The following is a 25,972-nucleotide window of genomic DNA, read 5'->3' as shown; positions in this document are numbered from 1 at the left end:
ATGAGGCAGCAGGGCGGGTGGGTGCCATCGAGGGCCTCACACGGGCCGGACACCGGGCGCTGGCCCTGGGCGCCGGGCGGGAGGCAGTGGGGTGCTTCAGGAAGGCCCTGCTCCTCTCCAGGGACACAGTGAGCCCCCAGCTCCACAGGGCTTGTGCCTTCAACCTGGGGGCTGCCTACGTGGAGACTGGGAAGCCCAGAAAGGGCTTTGAGTTCCTCCTCCAGTCCCAGCCCTCAGAGGCGGAGAGCGGGGACCGCTCGGAGAGCCTTTATTTCAGCGTCGGGGCGGCTCACGAAGGGCTCCAGGATTTTCCAAAGGCTCTGGAGTGTTTTGAGAAAGTTTCCGGGCACGCTGGCGCTGCTCAGGCCGGCAGCCGAGCGGGCACCTGCGTGCAGATGGGCTGCTGCTACCTGGGCATGCGGGAGCCGGCGCGGGCCGCGCGGTGCTTCCTGGACGCGGCGCAGGCCTACGCGGCGGCGGAGAGCCCCGGGGCCGCGGCCGTGGCTCTGAGCAGGGCGAGCGGCTCCATGCTGCAGAGCCGGCGGTTCCGGGCCGCGGAGATCGCCGGGGTCCTCGCCCGGTGCCGCTCGCTCTGTGAATCCATCCCCGACCCCGCCCTGCGAGGTAACGCCGCGCCCTCCCCTCTCAGGGCCCTGCGCCGCAGCTCCCACGCCTGCTTTTCCTCTCTGCCCTCAGGGAAACTCTACAACGACATCGGCCTCGGCTACTCGCAGCTGCACATCTTCTCCCTGGCTGCCGAGAGCTTCGAGCGGGCGCTGGGGCTGTGCGGTGGGGAGCGGGACCGGCAGCGGGAGGCGGCGCTGCTGCAGAACCTGGGCGCTGCCCTCAACGCCCTGAGCAGCTTCAGCACCGCGCTGGGCTGGCACCGGCGAGCGGCTGCGCTGCACGGTACCTCACACACACCGGTACCGCACACCGGTACCTCACACACACCGGTACCGCACACCAATACCCCACACACACCGGTACTGCACACCAGTACCGCACACACACCGGTACTGCACACCGGTACTGCACACACACCGGTACTGAACACCGGTACTGCACACCGGTACCCCACACACACCGGTACTGCACACCGGTACTGCACACACACCAGTACTGCACACCGGTACCTCACACACACCGGTACCGCACACCGGTACTGCACACCGGTACCCCACACCATACCTCACACCGGTACCGCACACTGGTACCTCACACCATACCCCACACCGGTACCGCACACCAGTACCCCACACCGGTACCCCGAACCGCTGTCCCTGCCCTTGGCTGGGCCGCATGGGCCAGCTCGGCATGGAGTTCCCAATTCCAGGTGCTCTGGGGAACCGCAGGGCTCAGGGCCAGAGCTTTGGGAACCTGGCGTTCGCCTGCAGCCAGCTCGGGAAGCACGGGGATGCCGCCGAGAGCTACCTGCACGCCCTGCAAGCCTTCAGGGACTCGGGTGAGGAGAGGCACATCCCGCAGCCAGGCGGGCTCAGGTTGGGTAATGCCGCCTGCCGGGGATCTCGGCTGAGCAGGGCAGGGATTAACGCAGCCCTTTGCCTCCCAGGGGACTTGCAGGGGCAGTGGCAAGCATGCGAGGGGCTGGGGGCAGCGTGCTTGCACCTGGGAGACCCCCAGAAAGCCATCGGGCACTATCAGGAGGCCCTGATTTTGCTTTCCCGCTGTCAGGTGAGGCATGATGGGGCACTGGCCTGAGCCCAGGGGTGCACCCACTTAGCCCTTCACACATAGGGGTTCTCTCCACCACAGGACAGCCCCAGAGCTGCCCACAAACGGGTGGTGCACAAGCTCACAGATGCCATCCAGCACCGGCTCCACCTCAGCCACCTCTCCTACCAGCAGGGCTGGGCACCCAGCCCAGGCCTGGTGAGCATCACCCAGGGCATGGCACACTCTGCAGGGCTGGGAACTGGGACCCCAGTAGGGTTTGCTGGGCAGATTAACACGTGTTAACCCCATCAGGAGCCCAGCCAGCTGCAGTTTTGCTCCACGCTGCCCCGTGCCAGTAGGACACAGCTCCAGGAGAGCAAGGTGTGAGTAGCAAAGCTGCCATCCTCTCTCTTCTTCCTCTGGAATGAGTTTCCAGATGAAACAGGAGACAAGCCTTCCTTCACTCCATGTCCTTCAGGGGGAAAGCCCAGGCTGAGGACAAGCTGTGTTGGTGTACACCAGGAGCACATCCCGGGTATTCAGGTGAGAGGCTGCAAACTAAACGTGGGGTTGAGCCATCAGGCAATTCCTGGTGGAGCTGAATCTTTAGCACAGTCTGATACTGTGTTCTTGTCTGTTTGTCCTGGAGGCACAAGAATGACCCTGACTGGTGGTCTCTCACTGGAGCCTTGCAACCCAAGTGGGCTCCTGGGCACCTCTGAGGAGGATGACGATGGTCCCAGCTCAGCTCCAGGGTATCACAGTGAGCCCCAGGCTAACAGGTGGGTGGGCAAGGGGGAGGCACCTCAGTACAGCCCCTGGCACCAAATACCTCTGCAGCACAAGGGACCTGTCCTGTTGAACAGTAAAAATCCAGAGTTTTTTAAAGATACATAATTCTGGGAGTGCGTTTGGGGTCATTCCAGCTGGATCTCAGGGAGGGTCCAGTCATGGTGTGACAGGAGAGCTGTCCAGAAGCCCCACACGAGGTTCACTTGTCTCTCAGCACGAGGACCACCAGCCCCCTGCCCCAGGCCAAGCCGCCCCATGCCAGCCTCCAGCTGTGTAAGTACCACAGACCACCAGAACATCGCTTCTGCAGTGAGCCCAGGCCTGAGGGTCTCACACTGCATCCCACAGGGCACCAAAACCACCAAAACCTCCATCAGAGGCCTCCAGAGAGGTAGGTGATACCTTGGGGGAGTGGGCAAGGGAGGTTTGGGCTCCAGAGTGTCCTCTGAGGGGAGGGTTCACGAGTGGAGACCCCAGCAGGGCTGTTTCGTGGAATGGACACGACCCCAAGCCAGAAGTCACAGGGGCTGGGAATTTTGGTACCTCAAGCCAACACCAAATCCATGCCCTATGGATGGGACAGCAGATCTAAGGGTGGCTTCCAGTCCCCTGGTATGAACCTCTTGCCCGTTCCTGCCTAAAGGGGCTCCAACAGAGCTGGAGAGGGACTTTGGACAAGGGCCTGGAGGGACAGGACAAGGGAGATGGCTTCCCACTGCCAGAGGGCAGGGTTAGATGGGATTTTGGGAAGGAATTCTTGGCTGTGAGGGTGGGGAGGCCCTGGCACAGGTGCCCAGAGCAGCTGTGGCTGCCCCATCCCTGACAGTGTCCAAGGCCAGGTTGGACAGGGCTTGGAGCAACCTGGGATAGCAGAAGGTGCCCCTGCCTATGGCAGGGGGTGGGATGAGATGGGCTTAAAGATCCCTTCCCAGTCAGTGACTCCGTGATTTGATGATTCCATTTTGCATCCTGCTGGACACCCTCACTCCCCGTGACGCCTCCGTGACCTTGCAGCCGTGACAATGACCCCACTGCCGGCTGCTGGTCCCGCCGGGGACCCCGCACGGGCACCAGGACTCTGTCCCTCGTCTGCAGCCTCGTGTGAGCGGGAGGACACCGGGGAAACGCCGCTTCTCGCGGGGCTGTGCAGGCCCAAACCGGAGGCGGGGTGGGCCGTTCAGCCAACACGGTTCTGACCCCGTTCCGTTTCTGCCGTCCTTTGTATGTCGGGCTCCCGGGGAGGAAAGGAAGGGGCTGGGGATCGGGGAGAGCCAACGGGGGCTGGGGGAACGGCGGAGAGACGGCGGGGCCTGGGGGATCGGGGAGAACCAACAGGGGCTGGAGGAACGGTGGAGAGCCAGCGGGGCTGGAGGAACGGCGGAGAGACGGCGGGGCCGGACAGAACCGCGAAATCCCGGCAGGGCCTGCAGGGCCCGCGGCCTCTCAGCGGCTCCTCCCCGGGCGGTGAAGGGCGCTCCGCCCCGGGGTGGCCCCGCGCCTGCTCCGTGGAGCTCCGGCTGCCGTACCGGGCCGTGCCCGCTCCGGTGCCGTACCGGGGCCGTACCAGGCCGTGCCCGCCGCATGCCGGGCCCGCGGGCGCTGCTGGGCCTGGGGCTGCTGGTGGCGGCGGCGCGGGCGGGCGGGCGGTGCCGGGATCGCGGCTGGAGCTGGGGTTTGGGCTGGGGCCGGGAGCGGGGCCGGTGCCTTCCCCGCCGCGCCATGCACGTCCCCAGCCCGGGGGCCGGTCCGACGGGGCTCCGCTTCCTCGGGTAGGAGGAAGGAGGGAGGCGGGAGAGGAGGCAGGCGGGGCGGAGGGGGCACCGGGCCGGGGTGCGGAGGGGTCGGGGTGGGGTGCAGGTGTACACGGGGGCTCGGCTCTGTGTGTCCCCCCCGCCCGGCTCATGCAAAGTCGAGGGGATCACAGCCCCCAGGCTGGGCCTGGCCGGGTTTTGGGGTACCCAGCGGTGCCGTGTCCCACCCCAGGCAGGAGGAGGCCCAGGCTATCGACCAGGAGCTCTTCACTGAGTACAAGTTCAGCGTGGATCAGCTGATGGAGCTGGCGGGGCTGAGCTGTGCCACTGCCATTGCCAAGGTGGGGGTTCTGGCACTGTGGGCTGAGCTGTGCTATTGCCACTGCCAAGGTGGGGGTCCTGGGGGGCAGAAGGGGATCCTGGCACTATGGGATGAGCTGTGCCACTGCCAGCAGCAAGGTGGGGGTGCTGACATCATGGGCTGAGCTGTGCCACTGCCAGGGTGGGTGCCCAGGAGGTGGGTGGAGGTCCTGGGGGAGAGTTCCAGCACTACATGGACAAGCTGGGGGCCCTCAGAGCCCAGGGAGGGTCCTGGGGGTTCTAGCATTAGAGCTGTGCCACCACCAAAGTGGGCACCAGGGAGGCAGATGGTGGTCCTGGGAATCGTCCCAGCCCCATGGGCATGCCAGTCCAAAGTTGAGGGTCTTGCAAATCCTGGTCCCATGGTGTGGGTCCACTTCCCCATCATAACCCTGTGCCTCTTGCCCCCCATCAGGCCTACCCACCCAGCTCCTTCACCACGAGCCAGCCCGCTGTGCTGGTGGTCTGCGGGCCAGGGAACAACGGCGGTGATGGGCTGGTCTGTGCCCGGCACCTGAAGATGTTTGTGAGTCTTGCACAGGCAGCACAGGGTCCCTATGAGGGTGCTGGTCCTGTGGGCTCCAGGATCCCGCTCCTCTGGCTGCTGCTGGTGCCAGAGGGGGATTAGTTCAGGTTCCTTCTGCTCTTGCAGGGCTACCAGCCAACTGTGTATTACCCCAAGCGCTCCAGCAAGCCCCTCTTTGAAGGTTTGACCACCCAGTGCAAGAAGATGGATATTCCCTTTCTCCCCGAGTTCCCAGCTGAGGTGAGGAACAGCCCTCAGCTTGGCAGCACCTGTTCCTGGAGCTGTGGCCAGGACTGCCCTTCACCTGCCACCATCTCCACCGCAGGCTGAGTTTATTGATGAGCTCTACGGCCTGGTGGTGGATGCCATTTTCGGCTTCAGCTTCACGGGAGCGGTGCGGGAGCCCTTTGGCAGCATCCTCAGCACTCTGGAGCGTGTCACGGTGCCCATTGCCAGCATTGACATCCCCTCAGGTGAGTTGTGGCTGCACCTGCTGCAGGAAGGTGCCCGGCCAGGGTGCTCCCAGCTCCAGCCTGGCCATGGCTCGCTCGTTTCAGGCTGGGACGTGGAGAAGGGGAAGGCAGACGGCCTCCAGCCCGACATGCTCATCTCCCTGACGGCGCCCAAGAAGGCAGCGATGCATTTCACGGGCCGCTACCACTTCCTTGGGGGCAGGTTTGTGCCCCCTGCGCTCCAGGAGAAATACAGCCTGAACCTGCCAGAGTACCCTGGCACAGACTGCGTCCTGCAGCTCACCTAGAGCTGGGGCCAGAGGGGCTGGGGGGCCAGGCTCGGCTTCAGCACTGCACACCTGGGCCAAATTCTGCCCAAGGCTCTGCCAGGAGGGTCCTCAGCGCCTCACTGGGCTCTGGTGGGAGCCTGCAAGATGGAAAGGCCCAGGAGGTGGGAGTGGTGAGGGGCTGCTCTCTTTGGGGCTGCTGCCTAATGCAAATGCTAAAGGTGTAAGGTGATCTGGGGTTCTGCCACTCACGGCACCACTCACACTTTGGGATAATCTGATCACAATAAAGATTTATTCGTGCCCTTGAAAAAATACTTTAGTACTCTGCAGGGTGTGTCCTTGTGTCCTTCTGTGACAGGCCCATGGTAAATGGGTCCCTGCCCCAGGGCCTGGGGGGAACCAGGGTCACTCCTGAAAGTTCAGGTGGTGAAGTAAAGCTTGATACAGCTCCAGACCAACTTGTCCTAGCTCAGCATCCCCAGGCAGCTGGGCCACAGTGCTGGGCTCCATCTGGAACGAGCTCAGAGCAGCCCACAGCACCCACCAGGATCAGGACCTTACAGCCAGGTGGGACTGGCAGCTGCACAGCATGGCAGCCCTGTCACTTGCTCACTCTGCCTCCCTCTTCCTCTTCTTCTTCCTCTTCTTTGTAGGGCTGTGTCCCAAGTTTGGCTCATCTGTATCTTGTAGAGGTACGTCTGTTTCAGCTGGCTCTTCTTCATCCTCCTCTTCCTGCTTCTTCTTCTTTTTCTTCTTTCTCCTCTTCGCAGCCTTCCCATCCTCTTCCACCACCTCCTCTTCTGCGCTTAGCTCTGGCTTCTTCCTCCTTTTCATGACCTTCCCCTCCGCTCCTGATACCTCTTCTCCATATGGCTCCATGATCACCTTCTTCTTCTTCTTCCTCATGACCTCCTCCTCTCCTGTCACCTCCTCTTCTCTGCTTGGCCCCTGCTTCTTTTTCTTCTTCTTCTTCACAACCTTTTCTTCTTCCAACACCTCCTCCTGTTCTGTGTTTGCTTCCTGGCTCTGTGGCACCTCAGCTCCATCCCTGGACCGTTTCCTTTTCTTCTTTTTGCCCTGGCTGCTCTCTGGGGGCTCCTGCTGCTGCTCCCGTTGCCGGTACGTGGCCAGGAAGGCTCGTTCCTGCTCCTCCAGGCGCGCCAGCTTGGCACTCATGGTCAGGCCGTGCCGGGCACCCCTGCAACGACCACAGGCAGCGAGGACTGGCACTGGTTCCCCAGCCCATCCTGCGAGGAGGGGGCAGCCCTGACTCCCCAGGCACTCACTTGTGTGCTGTGCGGCCCCCGCACGCCTGCACCAGCTCCTCGTCCGTCAGCCTGGGGACACAGACAGGACCTGTCACCCCAGCATCCATGGGGGAACACGGCTCCACCTTTCAGCCCTTGTCCCTCCCTATCAAGGGATGGGGCCCAGCCTCACCTCCTGACCGAAGAGAGGTCCAGCTTCTCCTCCTCCTCCTGACTGCTCTCAGAGCTGGCTGTCACAGACTCCTCCCCACAGGCTGTGAGCGTGGCTGACTGCAGCACAGAGACACGGGGACTGTGAGAAAGGGGGACAAGGAAAACGGGGTTCAGGGGGCCAGGCAGCCCCCAGGCTCCTGGGGCCAGTCACCTTCACAAAGCGGCCGTACAGCAGGCTCCCGCTGCTGCCAGCCTTGCGTGGCTTCTTATTGCTGATGCTGCCTCCCTGCTCAGAAAGTGCCTTCACAGAGATGCCATCCTGGGAGAGAAAAGGCAAAGGCTTGGTTGGAAATGATCCCTCCAAGCAGCACCTTTCTCTTGGAAGGTTGCAGTTTATTGCAGCCCCGAGAGAGGTGAAAAGTCTCTGTTTCTGCCCACACGTTCAATGAATGAGTTGGAGCTCTTCAGTTCTCGGTCTCAGAGTTGTTCATTGTGTCTTATCTATAAAAATTTTTCTCCTGCCCTGCCGAGGCCCATCCAGCAGGACAATTCCAGGCACTCTGCCTGCCCCCAGGGCAGGGTTATGTCTTTATACTAAAAACTACGTGTACAATATTTACAATTACTTTCCAATACCTATCACCTGTGTTAAACAGTGAGTTTCTACTCTAAACCAATCCAAAAATGCCAACATCACAGCAGAAGATGAAGTAGAGAAGAAGAAAGGCTGGGCACACCCAAGTCCCTCCATCTTGTCCCCTGAACCCCTATTCTAAAAACCCCAAAATCTACTTTTTCACCTAGTGATAATTTTATTATTACACTACTTAAACTTCTGTGGCTTTCAGGTCTTCATACAAAGCTGGTAATTTGCTCCACGGGTCATCATCAAACCCACAGGTGTTCTGGGCTGTGTGCCAGGGTCTCTGAGCCCCCCTGGCAGGGGTCCCAGCAACTCTGGACACCCAGAGGAATGTCCTGAGTTCCGACACCTTTCCACCACCACATCCCCTGTGCAAGGTGCTGCTTCCTGACAGGGCCTGGGGGGATACGGTGGCACTACAGGAGTCACCGAAGGAAGAACCCAAACACCCTCCCCTGCCTTCAACGCCGTCCCTGTCCCCCAGCCCTCCAACCTGCCCGGCCTCCACAGCGATGTTGGCAGCCGCCTTGTTGAAGACGTGGTCCCACCAGTGGAAGGTGAAGGGCTCCGCCGCGTCGTGTCCCACCTGCGGGGTGCAGAGAGCTGCTGGGATGGCTGCACCGGGCAGCGGCACCGGGCCGGGCCCGGGCGGGGATCGGGACTCACCCCGGCCGTGTCGCATTTCACCTTCACCCGGATGGCCTCGGCGATGCCGTCCTCCCGCCTGCCCAGCCCCTGCCCTGCACACAAGGCAGCGAGCGTCACCCCTGCACGGCCCGGGACACCGGGGACACCGGGGGCTGGGGAGAGGTCCAGACCGGGTCCTGCAGGACGGAGGAGGCGGGGGGCGGGCTCTGGGACCACTGGGGTCTGGGGTAGGAACCGGGGAGGTCTGAAGGGTCCCGGGGCTTGGGGGACCATTGGGGTCTGGGGTGGGGACCAGGGGCTGCCGGGGGCTGCAGGGTCCCGGGCTCTGGGACCATTGGGGTCTGGGATGGGGACCGGGAGGGGCTGCAGGGTCCGGGTCTCTGGGGACGGGACCGGGGTCTGCCGGGGTCTGCAGGGTCCCGGGCCCTGGGGTGGGGACCGGGGGGGCTGAAGGGTCCCGGGGCTTGGAGAACCACTGGGGTATGGGGGGGAACCGGGGGCTGCCGGGTGCCGGGCCCTGGGGTGGGGACCGGGGGGCTGCAGGGTCTGGGGGCTCTGGGGACGGGCGTGGGGTCTGGGATGGGGACCGGGGTCTGCCGGGGTCTGCAAGGTCCTGGGGCTCTGGGGACGGGACTGGGGTCTGGGGTGGGGATCGGGGGGCTGCAGGGTCCCTGGACTTGGGGAGCAGAGCATTGGGGTCTGGGGTGGGCACCGGGGGCTGCCGGGGGCTGCAGGGTGCCGGGGGCTCGGGGGTAGCTGGGGCCTGGAGGGAGCTGGGGGAGATGGGGTTTGGGGGGGATCGGAGTCTGGGGGAGCCGGGGGCGCTCAGGGGGCCGGGGCAGGGCGGGACAGGCCGGGACCGCGGTGCGGGGACCCCCGCCCGGCCCCACCTCGGCGCCAGCCGTGCCGCCTCAGCTGGGTCTCGGCGAACAGCATCCCGCGGCCCGGCGGCTCCGCGGCGCTCATGGCCCGGAGGGTCCCTGGGGTCCTGGAGGGTCCTGGTGAGGGTCCCGGGGAGGGTCCCGGTGGGTCCCGGCACCGCCGCACGAGGCCGGGGCGGAGTCACGGCCGCACCGCCCGGAAAGGGCTGCGCGCATGCGCGAGGGGCGGGGCAGAGAATGCGCCGAGAGTGGGGCGGGGCACGGGCACAGGCACGGACACGGGCACAGGGACGGGGACAGGGGGACAGGGACATGGGGACGGGGACAGAGACATGGACATGGGGACAGGGATAGAGATAGGGACATGGGGACAGGGACGTGGGGATATGGGGACAGAGGGACAGGGATGTGGGGACAGGGATGAGGACATGGGGACAGGGATAGGGACAGCGGGATGGGGGGATACACGGACATGGGAGCAGGGAAAGGGACATGGGGACGGGGGGTGCATGCACATAGGGACAAGGATAGGGACATGGGGACGGGGTTGCACGGACACGGGGACTTAGGGGACATGGCGACATGAGACGTGAACATGGAGGTGTGGGATACACGGGCATGGGGACACAGACACGGGTGTGCTCACACAAACAAAACCATGCACACACAGAGTGTGCACACAGAGCCCGACCCACAGCTGCAGCCGTGTCACACACAGGAACGTGGGCACACAGGCACACACACACAGAGCTGACCTGTACACAGACAGACAGACAGACAGACGCACAAAGCTGCCCTGTACACACACACAGAGCTGACCTGTACACACACAGAGCTGACCTGTACACAGACAGACAGACAGACAGACAGACACACAAAGCTGCCCTGTACACACACATACACACAGAGCTGACCTGTACACACTGACAGACAGACAGACGCACAAAGCTGCCCTGTACACACACACACAGAGCTGACCTGTACACAGACAGACAGACAGACATATACACACACACCGACATTTTTGAGGTTTGATTTCAAAGTTGAAGTGTTGCACTGGGACATTGGGGGGAAAGGCTGCAGAAAGGGGGAGGAGTGAAGTACAAATATATCCCTGACAGCAGAAATCTCTCCCAATCAACCAGCTGGATTTACCACTACCTGCTGCAGAAATTGCTTCATTTATTATGCTTTAAAATAAAATAATTAATTCTATTTACCAGAGGAAAATGAGAGGAAACAGTCAGTGAGAACACCTTTGGGCAGTTCCTTGGGGAAGGATGGATATGGGAGTGAGAAAGTGCAGTGGTTCCTTTGGAAGTGGGCCTTTGAACAGCACATTACCAGGGATTAGGGAAAGCTCTGGAGGGGATTAAGATTTCACTCAAAGGCTCCTTCCCACCAGCCTTCAAAGCTCCTTTTCCTCCAGAGCCTGGGAAGGATCTGCACCCCCATGGGTACCAAAGAGCAGACCCAGCTGCATCCACCTCCCAGGCCTGTCCCAGCCATCCCAGGCTCGCTGTTCCACCCCTGAGGAGGCTGCAGGCCCAGAAAGGTTTGAGAATCCCTGAAAGGTTTGGGATTCCCACTCTCCTTCCTGTACAGAGCAGTGCAGCAAAGCCCCTGGGAGCGGCGTGGCACGGGCAGCTCTGCTGGGGGAGGTGGCACTGGGTGGGCACCAGAGGCTGCAGCCTGCCCTGGGTCTCTGTTTCAGCACCTTGGCTGCTGGGCTGGCAGCAGGGCAGGAATGAGCCCAAAGAGGCACAAGAGCAGATGCTACAATGTGGAGAGACAGGAGAAATTTGTTTTTGCCACTTAACCAAGGACTGGATGGCCTTTGAGAGCTCATCATGGCCTGTCCTAGGGTGACATTCCCTAAACCAGGACATGGCCTTTCAGGAGTTAAAGAGAACTTGTTAAAATTATGGACAAACTCTTTTTACATGGACAGATAATGATGAATCAAGGAGAAATGGTTTTAAAGCAAAAGAGGGAAGATTTACACTGGATATTGGGAAGAAATTGTTCCCTGCAAGGGTGGGCAGGCCCTGGCACAGAGAAGCTGTGGCTGCCCCATTCCTGGCAGTGCCCAAGGCCAGGTTGGACAGGGCTTGGAGCAACCTGGGATAGTGGAAGGTGTCCCCATGGCAGGGGTGGGGTGAGATGAGCAATGAGGGCTCTTCCCACCCAAACCTTTCTGGGATTCTCAGACTCCTGTGGACTCCCCTCAGTGCTTCACAGCCATCTGCAGCAGGATCCCTCCACCTTGCAGGGACAAATTTCCAGCCAGCTCTGGAGTGACCAACCTGCTCCATACCTCCAAGGCCCTGTTCCAGCACACACACAGAGCCCTTGCACTGTGTGACTGACAGTCACACCTTGCTGACACGTTGAAGGGGTGCAAGGAGAATTCCTGCCCGGCCAGAAACAACATTGCTGGCATTCATTTTGCTCCTCAGGGATTTTAAACTCGCCACGGGGCTATGTCCCCACTCCCTGTGACCCTGTGCACCCTCCCTTCCCTGCTTGCTCCATCCATCCATCCATCCATCCATCCATCCATCCATCCATCCATCCATCCATCCATCCATCCATCCATCCATCCATCCATCCTCTCCTCCCACAAGCACATTCCTTACAAGAGCTGGCCCGTGCAGATTTTAGTGCCATCAAGGGGCCCTGAAGAGCTCTCAAGGCTCACACAGGCACTCTCAGGAGCCTGTTTTGAGCTGAAAAGAGGCCAGTCAGGAACATTTGGGAAGAGCTCTGACCCTGCCAGTGCCAATCGGGATCTCCAGTCCCATCCTTACACAGCTCTGTGCAAACTTCCCACGTCTGAGGAGAGGCTGCACAAAGCACTGCACACATTTGTGCACAGCCTCCAGAAGAGGCTAAAGCTGCTTTCTAAATCCTCCTCCAAGGGATTGCAGTCTCATTAGGATGCACACACAGAGGCAGGAGCGTTTCCAGCCCCGTGTTGTCTCCACCACCAGCACCACCTACACTCTCAGCAACACCAACACCCATGGATGCTCCCGGTTCCAGCTGGGTGCAGCAGGTTTTACAGGTATGCAGCAAACCTCCTGTTCCCTCTCTGCCCAATCCTCCCACACTGAGAGAAACTCTAAACTCTCAAATAACACTGACTCCCAGCTCTCAACGGCTGCTAATTGCCAATTCTGCTTCAAAGGGAGCTTCTGAGCCGGCACTTTAGGGGCAGTGTTTGGGAAGCTACAGCAGCATTCCTCAAGTGTCAGAGGTTTCCTGGCCAGGAGGGAGGGGGTGATACCCCCGTGCCTGCACTGAGCTGAGCTCGGGGAGGGGAACAGGACAGCACAGATTAATCCCAAGTAACTGGGAAGTGGCCCAGCTGAGCCAAGGCAGGCAAGGATGAGACAGGGATGCAGGGAGACAGATGGTTGTGCGCATTTATTTTCCTTTGATAAAAATGGTGTATGCAAATTACACAGCCATGGAGGCTCCTGGGAAATACCACCCTGCTGGTCCTAGGGAGGCTCTTGGACAGTCTGAACATTCAAACACACCAGAATGGAAGGGGGGGTGGAGGATGGATCTAAACTGGGAAGAACATGAACTTCCAACATTTTCCAGTGAAGCGAAAAGACCGTTAGCTTATTTTTCCATTTCCTTTTTAGTTTTCACACTTGTACAAATGAACCCACTGAGCACAGGAGTCAATGCCCCTGGACACCTCTGACCAGGAACCACACGACTTGGGCAGAAACACACCTTCCAAACACCTTCCTCTGCACAGCACCTTCAACTCAAGCTCAAGAACAGCACACCTGGTCACTGCACACCCCTGGGTTCCATTACACCACCCCCAAGGTGTAAAGAGGCCACACTTCAAATGCAGGTTTCTCACCCATTAACCCTCTGCCAGGAGATTGGAGGCACCTGTGAGTGAGGGACATGGGCTCAGTTCATCCCAGGAAACATTAAGACAAATGACATCAGAAATTCTCAGGTAATTTCAATTTTTTCTTTTGATCCATTCCCAATAAGACACTGAGAGAAATAACCAATCCCCAAACTTGGCTCAATTTTTTAAATATTTGCCTGAAAGGAGGGCTAGGGGAAGGAATCATGTACAGTTAAAATCAAGCTACTCAAAACACAATCATTCAGGTAAGTAACTAGAAGTATCGCCTCTACCATCTAGAGAGAGAGAGAAGAGTGTCTGAGACAGGGCATATTTAGGAAAAAATACACATCTGAAGTCTCTGTGGCCACGATGAGAACTGGAATCCACATACAAGCCAGTTAAAGAGCATTTCAACATGAAATCTTAACTTAGTAGGAAGGTCAGGGTTAAGCTGTATCTTTTTGTTTTAAATACATGGACAGCTGTCAGATATGAAAATGATGGCGGGCTTTCCGGAAAGATCCCCTGTGCATGTGTATGGATGCATGTGCTGACGTCTGTGGGGCAGCAGGACAGAGTTTAGGAAGGCTGAGAGCCCAGCAGTCTCTCGATAGCTGCGTTGATGTCCCCACCGGTGGCGATGAGCGCCTGCAGATTGGCCTCACGGTTGATGAAGCCCATGGCATTGAGCTGCTCCAGCTGCTGTTGGAATCGCACTTCGGGACTCTGCGCCTGCGAGGGGAAGGACACGGAGCCTGGGGTCACAGAGCACACACAGAGCACAGAGAGAGCACACACAGAGCCTGGGGTCAGAGAGCGCACACAGAGCCTGGAGTCAGACAGCACACACAGAGCACACACAGAGCACAGAGAGAGCACACACAGAGCCTGGGGTCAGAGAGCACACACAGAGCACACACAGAGCACACACAGAGCCTGGGGTCAGAGAGCACACACAGAGCACACAGAGAGCACAGAGAGAGCACACACAGAGCCTGGGGTCAGAGAGCACACACAGAGCATACACAGAGCACACAGAGCCTGGGATCAGAGAGCACACACAGAGCACACACAGAGCACACACAGAGCACACACAGAGCACACACAGAGCACAGAGAGAGCACACACAGAGCACACACAGAGCCTGGGGTCAGAGAGCACACACAGAGCACACACAGAGCACACACAGAGCACAGAGAGAGCACACACAGAGCACACACAGAGCCTGGGGTCAGACAGCACACACAGAGCACACACAGAGCATACACAGAGCCTGGGGTCAGAGAGCACACACAGAGCACACACAGAGCACACACAGAGCACACACAGAGCACACACAGAGCCTGGGGTCAGACAGCACACACAGAGCACACACAGAGCATACACAGAGCCTGGGGTCAGAGAGCATACACAGAGCACACACGGAGCACACACAGAGCACACACAGAGCACACACAGAGCCTGGGATCAGAGAGCACACACAGAGCCTGGGGTCAGAGAGCACACACAGAGCACACACAGAGCACACACAGAGCCTGGGGTCAGAGAGCGCACACAGAGCCTGGGGTCAGACAGCACACACAGAGCACACACAGAGCACACAGACCTGGAGTCACAGAGAACACACAGAGCACACATAGAGCCTGGGGTCACAGAGCACACACAGAGCACACATGAACCCTGCAGTCACAGAGCACACACAGAGCCTGGAGTTAGAGCACACACAGAGCACACACGGACCCACATGGACCCTGCAGTCACAGAGCACACACAGAGCACACTCAGAGCCTGGAGTAGTCAGAGAGCACACACAGAGCACACACAGAGCCTGGAGTCACAGAGCACACACAGAGCACACATGAATCCTGCACTCACAGAGCACACACAGAGCCTGGAGTCAGAGCACACACAGAGCACACATGAACCCTGCAGTCACAGAGCACATGCAGCATCCCAACACGGGCACTGCCAGCAGCCCATGCAGGAACCCCAAGCTCAGCTTCAGGGTCATGTGGGGACAGTCTCCATGTCCCCCTGGGATGTGGCACAGCAGCCACACCAGAGTCTGGTTCTGTACTGACAGAGGCAGCAGTGCAGGCAGAAGGATCCCCAGCACGCTGAGCTTAAACCTCTTAAAAGTTCAACACCCCAAAGGATCAGCCAGACCCCAACACCAAACCTGGCCTAGAGCACCACAGCCACAAGAGACTGTTGGGGACCACATCCCCTGAGTGGGGTGAGGTGAGGACCCCCCTGGAGAGCTCCCTGCCCATGCCAGCACCCCCTGGGGGTTACGTACTTGAGAGCTTCCTCCGGCCAGCAGCTGGATCATCTGCTGCATGAGCTGCTGTTGAGGGTTACCACCCCCAGCTGGAGAGGCACTGGCCGGCGTCGAAGCAGAGGGAACGGGGTTCTCCGGGATTGTGCTTCCTCCTGTGGAGGACGGGGGCATCCGGGGCATGCCGAAGGAGCCAAGGCTGCAGAGGAAGGCAGGGCATGCTCAGGGTGACACTGGCATTGGGCACCTCCCCAGAGCGGGGCAGCCAGCAGGAACAACCAGGCTGGCCCTCACTGAAGGCCCTGCTATAGGGCAGCTCTGCAAACTGAACCAGCTGCATCCATGTTCTGGTCACACCTGGAACTGGGAGTGAGCAGAAGCCTGCAGAGAACGGCTGTGATGGAGCAGGACCGTGGTGACAGTAAGCAGAGAGCTGAGGACTGCCAATAGATCAGCCTGCCCCAGCACAGCCACCCAGCCTTGTGTCTGTGTCTGTCCATCTCATACTGCTCTCCAGAGATAGAACTCTTGAGTTCAGTCCACACTAAATGCAGCAAACAAAGGATGGGGGAAGGACCAAGTGCATTCCAAACCTTTTCTCCAAAAACAAAGGGTCAAGGACTTCCTAGTGAAGGACAAGCAAGCAGCAAGTGCTAATGAGCTTGCTCAGAGGGGCCAGCACAAGTGCCCATGACAGACTGCCCTAAGCAGATCCCCTGGATGAATGCAGAGCCAGCTCTGCCTGCTGGTCTCTGGGCACAGCAGTTCTGCTCTGGAGTGCTCTGTACCTTGGCACTAATCCGGGGGCCTCCGTCTGCAGCGTCTGGAGCCCCTGCTGGATCTGGAGCAGGGCCTGCATGGCGCGGGGGTTGGTGAGGATGGACAGCGAGTCCGGGTTCTGCATCTGGGGAGCAAGGCAGAGACACACACGGTACCAACCAGCGAGAGCTCAGGCAGCCAGTGCTGCAGCACTGCCACACCTGGGCCGGCGCCAAGCTGCACCTCCTGCCCGCAGCCAGGGCTGCCCTTCGTGCCTGGATCCTCCTCCAAGGCTCCAGACTGCAGGGCTCACCTGCAGGGACACTCACAGAGCTCACATCAGTTTCCTAAAGGAACTGGGTGAATCAGATTAGAAGTGGGGACACATGCCTTTGGATTCTGATTTACCTGAGAACAGCTGCTCTAGCACAATGAACTGCCTCATTTTTGTAAACTCAACACAGTGAGAGAGTGTTTACATAGGGTTCCAAGTAGCTTAACAAGCCTGAACCGGAGTCCACCTTTCAGTAATTGAGATGAGTTAATTCAGACCACCTTGTCTAACCATGTTCTTCCTCCTGTGCAACCCCCTTCCTCGCTCAGCCCGGCCCCCCAAGCCCACATGCTTCCTCCAGTGCACTCAACCAGCAGCTGAGATCCTGCCTGTGCCACAGTGGGGGAGAAGCTCTGGAGCCAGGGGCTCCAGACTGCAGGGCTCACCTGCAGGGACACTCACAGAGCTCACATCAGTTTCCTAAATGAACTGGGTGAATCAGATTAGAACTGGGGACACATGCCTTTGGATTCTGATTTACCTGAGAACAGCTGCTCTAGCACAATGAACTGTGTCATTTGTGTAAACTCAACAACATCAAACTCAACACAGGGGTTCCAAGTAGCTTAACAAGCCTAATCTGGAGTCCACCTTTCAATAATTCAGATGAGTTAATTCAGAGCACCTTTTCTAACCATGTTCTTCCTCTTTGTCTCCCCTGTGCAACCCCCTTCCTCGCTCAGCCCGGCCCCCCAAGCCCACATGCTTCCTCCTAGTGCACTCAACACGCAGCTGAGATCCTGCCTGTGCCACAGTGGGGGAGAAGCTCTGGAGCCAGGGGCTGAGGGCAGCACAGGGCCAGCCAGAGGCCTTTACCTGCTGCAAGAAGACAGGGAGCTGAAGGCGGAGCTGTTCTTGAAGCTGTGGATTCCCAGCAAAGAGGGGGACATTTACCATGATCTAGCAAGAGACAGCACATGTAGGTAGGGTCAGAGGGTTGCTGCCACTTGCTGTTAAACCCTATGCAACTAAGCCATGAAGAACAGGTCACTCCTGGGGCCCCTGACTCCCTCCCTGGGCTTTCAACATGCTGCCCTGCTATGGGGGAATCAAAATGGGACAGCTCAATTCCTGACAGCAGTGCTGGACAGGGGCCACTTGGCCACAGGCAAAGAGAAGGGCCATTCCCATGTCCCTCTGAGAGCCACCTCTTGTGTTAGGGGCTCTGCAAAACACACTGGGCTCAGAGCTGGGGCTGCCTTCTGGCTATTGAGAAACACAACCAGACTGTGTATTCACTCTGCTCCAGTGTCTGCAGGAGGAACCAGTCTGACCCCAGAAGCAGACTGACACCTCACACTGAGCTCATGGCCTGCCTGGCAACAGCAGACACCTGCAACACTTTTACCTGTGCCGCAAAGTCCGGGTTCTGGGCAAGAGTTTGCATCATGCTCCGCATGTAGGGGGCAGAGATCATATTCTGCATCAATTGAGGGTTTTCAGAAATCTGCTGCAGGAGTCCTTGCATCTCTGGGCTGTTGAACATGCCTGCAAGGGGAAGGGAAGACAAAACACAATGTGACAGGTGACAGCACTGCCTGTACTCCATCCCCCAGCCAGCAGCAAACAGGGCTGTGGACAGCCATGGCAGTGCCCTGCTGGCCACCCTCCTGCTCCTGAGAGCTTCAGGGACAGCAGAGCTCCCAAAGGAACCATCCAACAAATGCATCAGAGTAACTCATTGGTTTCTGCAAGTAGGCTAGACCCATTCCTCTGAATAACAGCCACAAACGGGGCTTAAATGCCAGAGGAACCAGCCCTCCAAGGAAGCCTGGGTGACCTGCACCCTCCAGCTCCTCCCTTACGTACCAGCACCGATGCTGGCAGCATTCAGCCCAAAGGGGTTGGACACGGTTGGGGTGCCCTGGGTGGTTGCTGAGCCCGTGCTCCCTTCACTGCTGGGTGCCTGACTCTGGGAAGCAGGGGGTGTGGGGCTCCAGGGGTTTGGCAATGGCTCTCTGTTCTCCGTCCGCAAAGGCTGAGAGCTCGAGCTGTCAGAATTCCCCGTCAAGGAAGAGAAAGGATTGCTGCCAAACTAGGGAGAAGAAAAAAAAAGGAACAGATGGAATCAGTTAGTCCCAGCAGAGCAACCCCAACCCCAGCACTGAGCGAGCCAGGGAACAGCCGATCATATTCAGCCAAGTCCAGAATTTGCTAAACATGTGCCATGATCCGCCTCCTGAGAAATCTGCAATCCACAACACACCTCACTCAGAAAAAACCGGGCTCAGGAGTGGCCACAGCCTCAGATTCAGCTCCCAAATGCAGGGCTTCAAAATGCCCTTGTAAAACCAGCACCCAGACGTAGCAGTAGGTAATGCTGGACTGGAGTGTGTCTGCACAGCCCTCTGCAGCCAGGCCTGTGCTCCCTCCTCCTGCACTACCAGCCAGCTGGATCTGAGCCAGCTCGGTACTGAAGGCATCAGGCTCCAGCTAATCCAGGGAGCAGAGGGCTGGGCTAACAGTGACAGGGCCTGCCTATCAGTCAGGGCTGGCATCCAGCCTGCTGGGGAACTGCAGGAGCCAGAGCAGGTCTTTCCTCTGACACCTCAAGCCATGTCACAAGAGGCACTGCACCATGTTCTCCAGCCAGTGCCTGCCTGGAGTGGAGCCACGCTGTAGGAAAATTGCCCCCTCAGCAGAGGGGACAGGGAAAAACACCCCCTAAAGACCCCCTTCCCACACTACACCCCACTGACAGAGCACAGCCATACCTGCTCCCTGGCTGCACTGAACATGGGCTCCTGGATGTCCGTGTACATCCGGCGCAGGGCGTTGTATCCTCCTGGAATGCTCTCGAGGTTACTCAAAGCACGGTCCTGGTTCCGCATCATCTCCTGCATCATGGCAGGGTTACGAGCCAACTCCATCGTCTGGGAGAAGGAGGAAAAGGTGGAAAGCTCAAGCTCCTCTCCCAGGAGAGAGAGGAGATAATTAAACCCAATTCACAGGCAGAGAGCAGAGAGATCATTTATCCAAGCAGAGAGAGACCAGGGATCCAGGCTCCTCCCCAGCCTTGCTCAGCTCTCTTCCTTCTCAGCCTCAGTTCAGCTCCATGAGACTGTTCTGTTCCTAAGCAGTATCAGGACATCCCAACACCCATATGTTCCCACTCAGACTGGATGGACTACATACAACAACTGGGAAGATGGATCCTTCCACCCTCTCCAGACTTTTGATGAGTCTCCCCTGCACAAAAAAATATCCAGGTCTCATTTGAGGAACTGTTCAAGTACAGATTATTCACAATTTAGTCCTGCAGCTCTGGAATTTCATGTATAGTCAACACAGCTGAAAGCAGAATGACTGAGAAGCAGATGGAAATGAGGCCTGTTCAGCACAACCCTGTTCACAAGCCTTCCCAGTAAACAGCAGAGTCCTGTTAATGGCTATTAACACCCTGATTCTCAGTGATCCCTTAGGATTCCCTTGCAATGAACCTTTGGTCTTCCAGACAGTCAGTCTGGAAGGGGAAACAGGGGAAAAATTACAGCCCTCTAGGATCCCAGCCTACACTAATGCTCCTCACTGATACAGGTAGTGAAACATTCACTGTACAGCTCTAGAGTCTCTACATAATCTGTCAAGAGAACTAGAGAGAAACAAAGAGCTTTTGCAGTAGCTTCACTTCTCTAGCACTGTTTTTACTCCCATTCCTGAATCACACCACAGTAGCCTTGCAAGGAAAATCCCAGCATCTCTTTTTTTTCCCAATACACCATGAATTCAATAGCTCTGGAAGGAAGAAAAGAGTTGCAAGGATGTGGGTTGAGCATTTAGTATTCACATAACTCAAGACCACCATCTGTTTGTGGGGAGCTCACAGCAGGAAGGAAGAGATCTCCAAAAACCACTGCCCTGGCATTCCCACTCCTCCTCTGCAGTGCAGACACTGATGTTGGTCCACAAAGACTCTCCTCAACAGTCTTTACTGAGCCCTGGTGTGACTCACCTGCCTCATGAGCTCTGGGTTATTGAGCATGTGGCTTATCTCTGGATTTCGCTCCATGAGCTGCTGCATCTGGGGATTGGCCATGATCATCTGCCTCATGAGGTCAGGGTTAGACATCATGTTCTGCACCAAGGGATTCTCCATGATCTGGGAAAGCATCTCTGGGTTGGACATCAGCTGCCGCTGCATCTGCTGCTGGAGCTCCATGAAGTTGGCAGAGCCCATGCCGAGGTTGCCCAGCCCAGTGATGCCACCGAAGCCAGCTGGAGAGGGAACAACACATGGGAAGAGAGGCATGAGTCAGTAACTGTCAGAGAGGCCAGGCACAGCACTGCATCCCCACAAAGCCAGGGCTATCCTGTATTCCTACAGCAGCCAGCTCTGAGTAAGGACATCCCTACACACACACACACCTCACCAAGTGGCACTACCTTGAGCAGGGACACAGAGCTGTGCCATGGGAGTGACTCAGGCAAAACCCATGGCAAGCACAGACAACAACAGGGGTCAAGAACCCCAAGTCCTTGGTCTAATCCCAGAAAATTCTTCCTTCTAAGTGCCCACTTACACAGGATGGATGCAGCACTGTTGGGGCCTCCATCTCCAGGGCCTCCCACGCTCCCTGACCCGCTGCTCCGTCTGCTGCCGCTCCCTGCGTCCGGACCAGCACTGCTGGATGTGGAGGGCTGAGATGGGGCAGCAGGAGAAGAAGGGCTTGCAGTGGGGGCAGAAGCAGCATTAGGGGCAGAAGCAGCAGATGTTGAATCTTGGACCCTGTAAAGGATAAAAAGCATTAAACTCCTGGTAGTGGGGAAGAGCAAGGGGAGTCCTCTACACGGTGAGCAGGCTCCCAGCACAGCAGCCAGCCCAGCTTCTACCCCGTGTCTGCCTGCACTGATGCACAGCTGTGCTCCCAGATGCTTCCATCTGCTGCAATCTGCCTCCATCCTGCAGCACTGCAGCCCCTGACATGTCCTGGCCCACGCAGAGCTCCTGGATGGGTCTTACCCTGAGTTGTCTCCAGCTCTTCCTTGAATCCCACTGAACTATTTACTGCAGCCATATCCTTGAGCAATGAGTGTGCTTCAAACAGCAAAATCCTTCTGCTGCTCCCACAGAAACCACAGGAGGTTACAGCAGGGCTAGTGCATGGGGTAAACAACAATGTTCACTTCTGAATATTCCTATCAGTGCTTCTGGGGCAAAAAGAAGCATCAGCATTACTGTACAAAGAGGGAAACTGAGGCACGAGGCAGCCAGCACCTGTCTCACAAAGCCATGGAACCTTTCTGGCCAGCTGGGCTCCAAATTCCCAGCTCTGCCACTGGCTGCACCTTGATGCAAGGCTCCTGCTCCAACACAAATTGTCTGGAGCTTCTTTTAACCCACCCACACAGACACTGTGCTGTAAGCCACCACACAGCAGGTGCTGGACATCAGCTTTGCTGAATACACCAACCCAGGTTAGCACCTTCTTACCACAGTTATCTTCAAGAGTGTTACAGGAATTTGGAAGAGAACATTTAAAGATTTTCTGAAGCCTGTGCAGTCACAACAGTGAGCCTTGGACTAGTGCTGAAGAGCTTTCATTAAATTAGACCACAAAATTCACTTTACTCACCTCAATAATGCTGTTATGCCTCTGACAATAAGAACAATTAATTCCTGTTGGTTTTTTTCCCCCAAACCAAGAATTATTCATTTTTTTTATCTCCCTTTCCTTTTTCACTCTTCTAAAACTTGAAAAAATCAACCCTGAAGGTCCCTGTCCACCGTCCAGACTAACCTGAGTGCTGCTGAAAACCAGTGGCCACTGAGAGAGGCAAAGAGTGGGAAAACAAAGCAAATGGGAAGCTGAGTAAGAAAGGAAGAAGGAAGCCAGAGAAAGGGCACTTGGTTTCTCTCAGCCTCTTCTCACAGGAAGAGGCTGTAATGTCTTCAGTAAGGACTTTTCTAGAACTATTAGCAGGAGAAAAATGAGCAGCCCAGGACAGCTCTGATTCCCTCTTTGAAATGGCTCACCAATACCACATTTATAGTGGAGACAGCAGAAACAGCACCAGGCTCTCAGGCTGCCTGGAGAGGCAGAATCCAAGGAGAGGCTGCAGAACCTGGCAGCAAACTTCCTTGTCTTTGTAAAAGAACAGGTGGAATAAAAAAAAAAACAAAAACAAAGGGAAAAAGCCCATCTTGATTAATGCAGCTCCCCCAGGGGATAGAAGACCTGCACAGAGACACAGCCCTGGAGCTCCTGGGAGCTGGGGCTCACTGTGGCCAGAGCCTGAGGCATGGCTGTGAAGGGCCTTCCAAGATCAATGAAATGTGGCTGCAACTAAAGCACAGCAGCTGTTCCCAAAACCCTTCCATGCCCACCACCCCTCTGGAAAGTGCTGGGAAGAGCCAAACCTGCAGGACCCTGAGGTCAGCCCTGTGTCCTGTTCTCAGTCTGAGCTCTGTGGTGCTCCTGAGCCACATCCCCACAGGGAACTGCCATGGGGCAGCCACATGAGTGAAGCCCACAGTGCCCTGTGGCTGCACAGCATCCACTGCCTGCACCAGCCTGAGCAGCTGTGCCTGCAGGGCCCACACAGGGCACCTCAGAGAGGTGCCAGAAAACCCAGGTATTAACACAAATTCACTGGGAAAGTAATTTCTTTTATCAGCAACTTTTCCTAGAACTTTTGCTGGTTTGCTAGAACCAGTATCCATTTCTGATGGGTTCTTCCAAGACACACACAAACACACACGAGTAATGTTAAAGGACCAGCCCCACCAGGTACCTGCCATACACCATCACAGCTGTGTCATCCATGGGCAGGTTAGTGACAAACCCCACAGCTGGGGCAGGTAAAAATCACCACAATCAGTAATTCCCACCCCCATTTGACCCCAGACCCCCCAAAACCAAGCTCTTACTTCTGCGGAGTCTTAATGACCAAGTGAACAGTGAGCCCATCTTTGATCCCATGTTGATTCAACGTGTCTCCATCCTTCAGGATCTTCCCAGCAAAGATCAGAACCAGCTGATCCTGTTTGGCTTTAAACCGTCTAGAAATCTCTTCTTTGAACTGAAAAACAAACAGCATTTTTCAGGCAAAGGATTGGTAGCAGGAACATAAAGCTCCAGGGCTGATTTGTAGTCTAGGAAGAGCCCAAGGAACTGAGCAGCCCTCAGAGCCCATGAAGGTACCACACAGTCACCAGTTGTTGATGATGATGAGGTGTTAATGAAAACCAAACCAAAGCAAAGACAAGCTCTGAAATCACAAACTGTGGAGGAAATCTCAGGAAAAACCAGAGCCATTCCCTCAGAAGAGGCTGAAGGAATTCCCTGAAGGCTTCCAAAGCCAGACCAGTTGTGCTTCAGGCCTAACCCAAACACACCTTCTATGCTGAATGACTGAACTGGTTTCATCTGCTCATTTGAGTTTTGGTTGTTTTTTTTTTTTTTTTTCCTAAGGAAAGCCAAGCTCTGATTTAATACAGGACAGAGCTCTATGGAAAAGGCAATAATCCTTTATCAGCCAATGGAAATAAACTAGGTCTTCTCCAATTCCTATTTCTGCAACTGAATTCCCTGTGAGCATGCCATGGAGCATGGACACCTCATCCTTACTGTGTGCTGGGATTTACACCTGCAAGCAAGGCTCTCACTACTGGCCCTGCCAGGGCATCCCCAGATTGATTTGGAGGAAATAAAGCCTTGCACTTGGAAAACACAAACTAAAGGGAATTCAGAGGGGAAGGCTGGGATGGAGAGTGAAACACACGCTGGTTATAGAGGGGAAGGGAATTTGATGAAAACACAAACTAAAGGGAATTCAGAGGGGAAGGCCAGGATGGAGAGTGAAACACACGCTGGTTACAGAGCTCTCAGCCTTCCCAGCAGAACTCTAAAATCAAGGCTGGGCACAGCACAGCCCTGGCCCCAGATCACCCTGTCTGTGTCTCTCCCCACCCAGCTCCATGCCCTCCCTGCACAAAGCCCCCTCTCCACACCCCCTTACCAAGGGGCTCCCCCCGAGGGAAAGGATCAGGAGGGCCACACGTGCACAGCTCCTGCTCGCAGCATGAACTGCTGCCCAGAGATCCCTGCCAGGCCCTTCACACGCCGACCTCGTGCCCTACGCCCGACCAAAGCGCCAGCCAGCCCAAGGCAGAGCCCATGACACCTTGTCCCAGTGGGCATCGCCACTTCCTCAACGCCAGGACCAGCCCTTGAGCCCGCCCCTGCCAATCGCAGCCTTTGCTAAGCGCAGCTCTTGGCAATCCCAGCCCTCTCCCGCTCCCTAGCAGGTGCACGGCCCCCCCCCAGCCCACCCGATGTTTGCTTTCCTCCACCTCATGCAACGCTGGCCCCAAACATCTGCCCGGCTCCTCGCCCCTCGCCCGGCGAATTTCCCTCCAGAGAAGTCCAGACGCACGCCAGGACCCCCAGATATCCCCCCGGCAGCCCCCCACGCACCCAAGCGCCTCTGCCCACAAGCCCAGCACCTTTCCCACCCCTCCGCCCAGGGAACGCTCTCCCCCGCAGCCCAGCCCACGGGCCGAGCCCCCAGACCCCACCCGGTCCTTCCCACTGCCACCACCCCCAGGCCGCTCTCCGAGCCCCTCAACTATTGTGGTTTCGACACCTACGACCCCTCCCACAGGTGAGCCCCCCCAGACCCCTCCAAAGGCCTCCAGCACCTGCCCTCCTTCAGATCTCCCCGCTCCCTCCCACCCTGGCTCCAGCAAGGCCCAAAGGCCGGGGCTGCCCCGAAAAGCCCCCGAACGCAGCCCCAGCCCTGATCCGGGTCTTCAAGAGGTCCCCCGGACCCTCTGACCGCCCCCCAGCCCACAGCACCCTTCCCCCGCTCCTCATGCGCGCCCGAAATTCCTTCCCGGCCCCAAAACTCAGGTCCGTTCCCAAAAACCCTTTACGGCACCCCTGGATCCCTCAGCCCCCGCGGAGCAGCCGCCCCCGCCCCTAAGCACCCGCGGCAGCGCCCCCCAGGCCTCTCCGCCTCCCCGGCCTGCCGCCGCCCCCACCTCGCGCACGGAGGCGCCATCCGCGATGACGATCTCCTCCTTGTCCTTGGGGGTCTTCACGGTTACGCGGATGAGCGCCCCGCCGGGCCCCGCCTGGCCCTCCCCGCCAGACCCGGGGCCGGGGCCGCCGCCGCCGCCGCCGCCACTCGGCTCCGCCATCTTCGCCGCCCGCCGCCAGCCCGGGCCACCGCCACCACAGAGAGCCGGGAGCGGCGCCACAGCACCGCCTCGGCCCGGGACAGCGCCTCCCTGCGGCGCGGAGGAACAGCGGCAGCGCGGGGCGCGGAGGCG

At 57.8% G+C, this 25,972-nt stretch overlaps 4 protein-coding genes across 5 annotated transcripts; 2 read left to right on the top strand and 2 right to left on the bottom strand.

The window, feature by feature from the left end:
* On the top strand, positions 1-3,774 carry TTC24 (tetratricopeptide repeat domain 24). The gene is made up of 11 exons (XM_071456704.1): positions 1-17; positions 122-909; positions 1,337-1,465; positions 1,574-1,695; positions 1,777-1,893; positions 1,990-2,060; positions 2,156-2,220; positions 2,327-2,459; positions 2,684-2,742; positions 2,818-2,860; positions 3,484-3,774. Exons 1-11 carry the CDS (start codon positions 1-3, stop codon positions 3,572-3,574), a joined length of 1,635 nt encoding a protein of 544 aa, XP_071312805.1. The 3' UTR covers positions 3,575-3,774.
* Positions 3,775-3,956: 182 nt separating this feature from the next.
* Positions 3,957-6,162, top strand: NAXE (NAD(P)HX epimerase). The gene is made up of 6 exons (XM_071456983.1): positions 3,957-4,238; positions 4,453-4,561; positions 4,996-5,106; positions 5,233-5,346; positions 5,432-5,579; positions 5,664-6,162. Exons 1-6 carry the CDS (start codon positions 4,051-4,053, stop codon positions 5,864-5,866), a joined length of 873 nt encoding a protein of 290 aa, XP_071313084.1. The 5' UTR covers positions 3,957-4,050; the 3' UTR covers positions 5,867-6,162.
* LOC139605483 (G patch domain-containing protein 4) lies at positions 6,119-9,647 on the bottom strand. The gene is made up of 7 exons (XM_071456982.1): positions 9,451-9,647; positions 8,579-8,652; positions 8,406-8,498; positions 7,481-7,588; positions 7,289-7,386; positions 7,135-7,185; positions 6,119-7,046 (listed from the first exon to the last, which is right to left on the bottom strand). Exons 1-7 carry the CDS (start codon positions 9,524-9,526, stop codon positions 6,458-6,460), a joined length of 1,089 nt encoding a protein of 362 aa, XP_071313083.1. The 5' UTR covers positions 9,527-9,647; the 3' UTR covers positions 6,119-6,457.
* A 3,204-nt stretch (positions 9,648-12,851) lies between these two features.
* Positions 12,852-25,889, bottom strand: UBQLN4 (ubiquilin 4). Of its 2 annotated transcripts, XM_071456980.1 has the most exons (11): positions 25,682-25,889; positions 23,567-23,718; positions 21,219-21,424; positions 20,651-20,913; positions 19,413-19,571; positions 18,508-18,733; positions 18,047-18,186; positions 17,515-17,598; positions 16,394-16,509; positions 15,627-15,804; positions 12,852-14,059 (listed from the first exon to the last, which is right to left on the bottom strand). In XM_071456980.1, the coding sequence occupies exons 1-11, from the start codon at positions 25,838-25,840 to the stop codon at positions 13,907-13,909; spliced, it is 1,836 nt and encodes a 611-aa protein (XP_071313081.1). In that variant the 5' UTR covers positions 25,841-25,889; the 3' UTR covers positions 12,852-13,906. The 2 variants fall into 2 exon arrangements, with proteins under 2 accessions (XP_071313081.1, XP_071313082.1); XM_071456981.1 differs by lacking the exon at positions 17,515-17,598.
* Between the last annotated feature and the right edge of the window lie 83 nt (positions 25,890-25,972).

Source organism: Agelaius tricolor, unplaced genomic scaffold (genome assembly GCF_023055355.1).
Source record: "Agelaius tricolor isolate 1412-34295 unplaced genomic scaffold, bAgeTri1.0.p SCAF_66, whole genome shotgun sequence".
Taxonomy (NCBI): Eukaryota; Metazoa; Chordata; class Aves; order Passeriformes; family Icteridae; genus Agelaius; species Agelaius tricolor.
The sequence above is the reverse complement of the archived record's forward strand: the minus strand, read 5'-3'. Positions and strand labels throughout refer to the sequence as shown.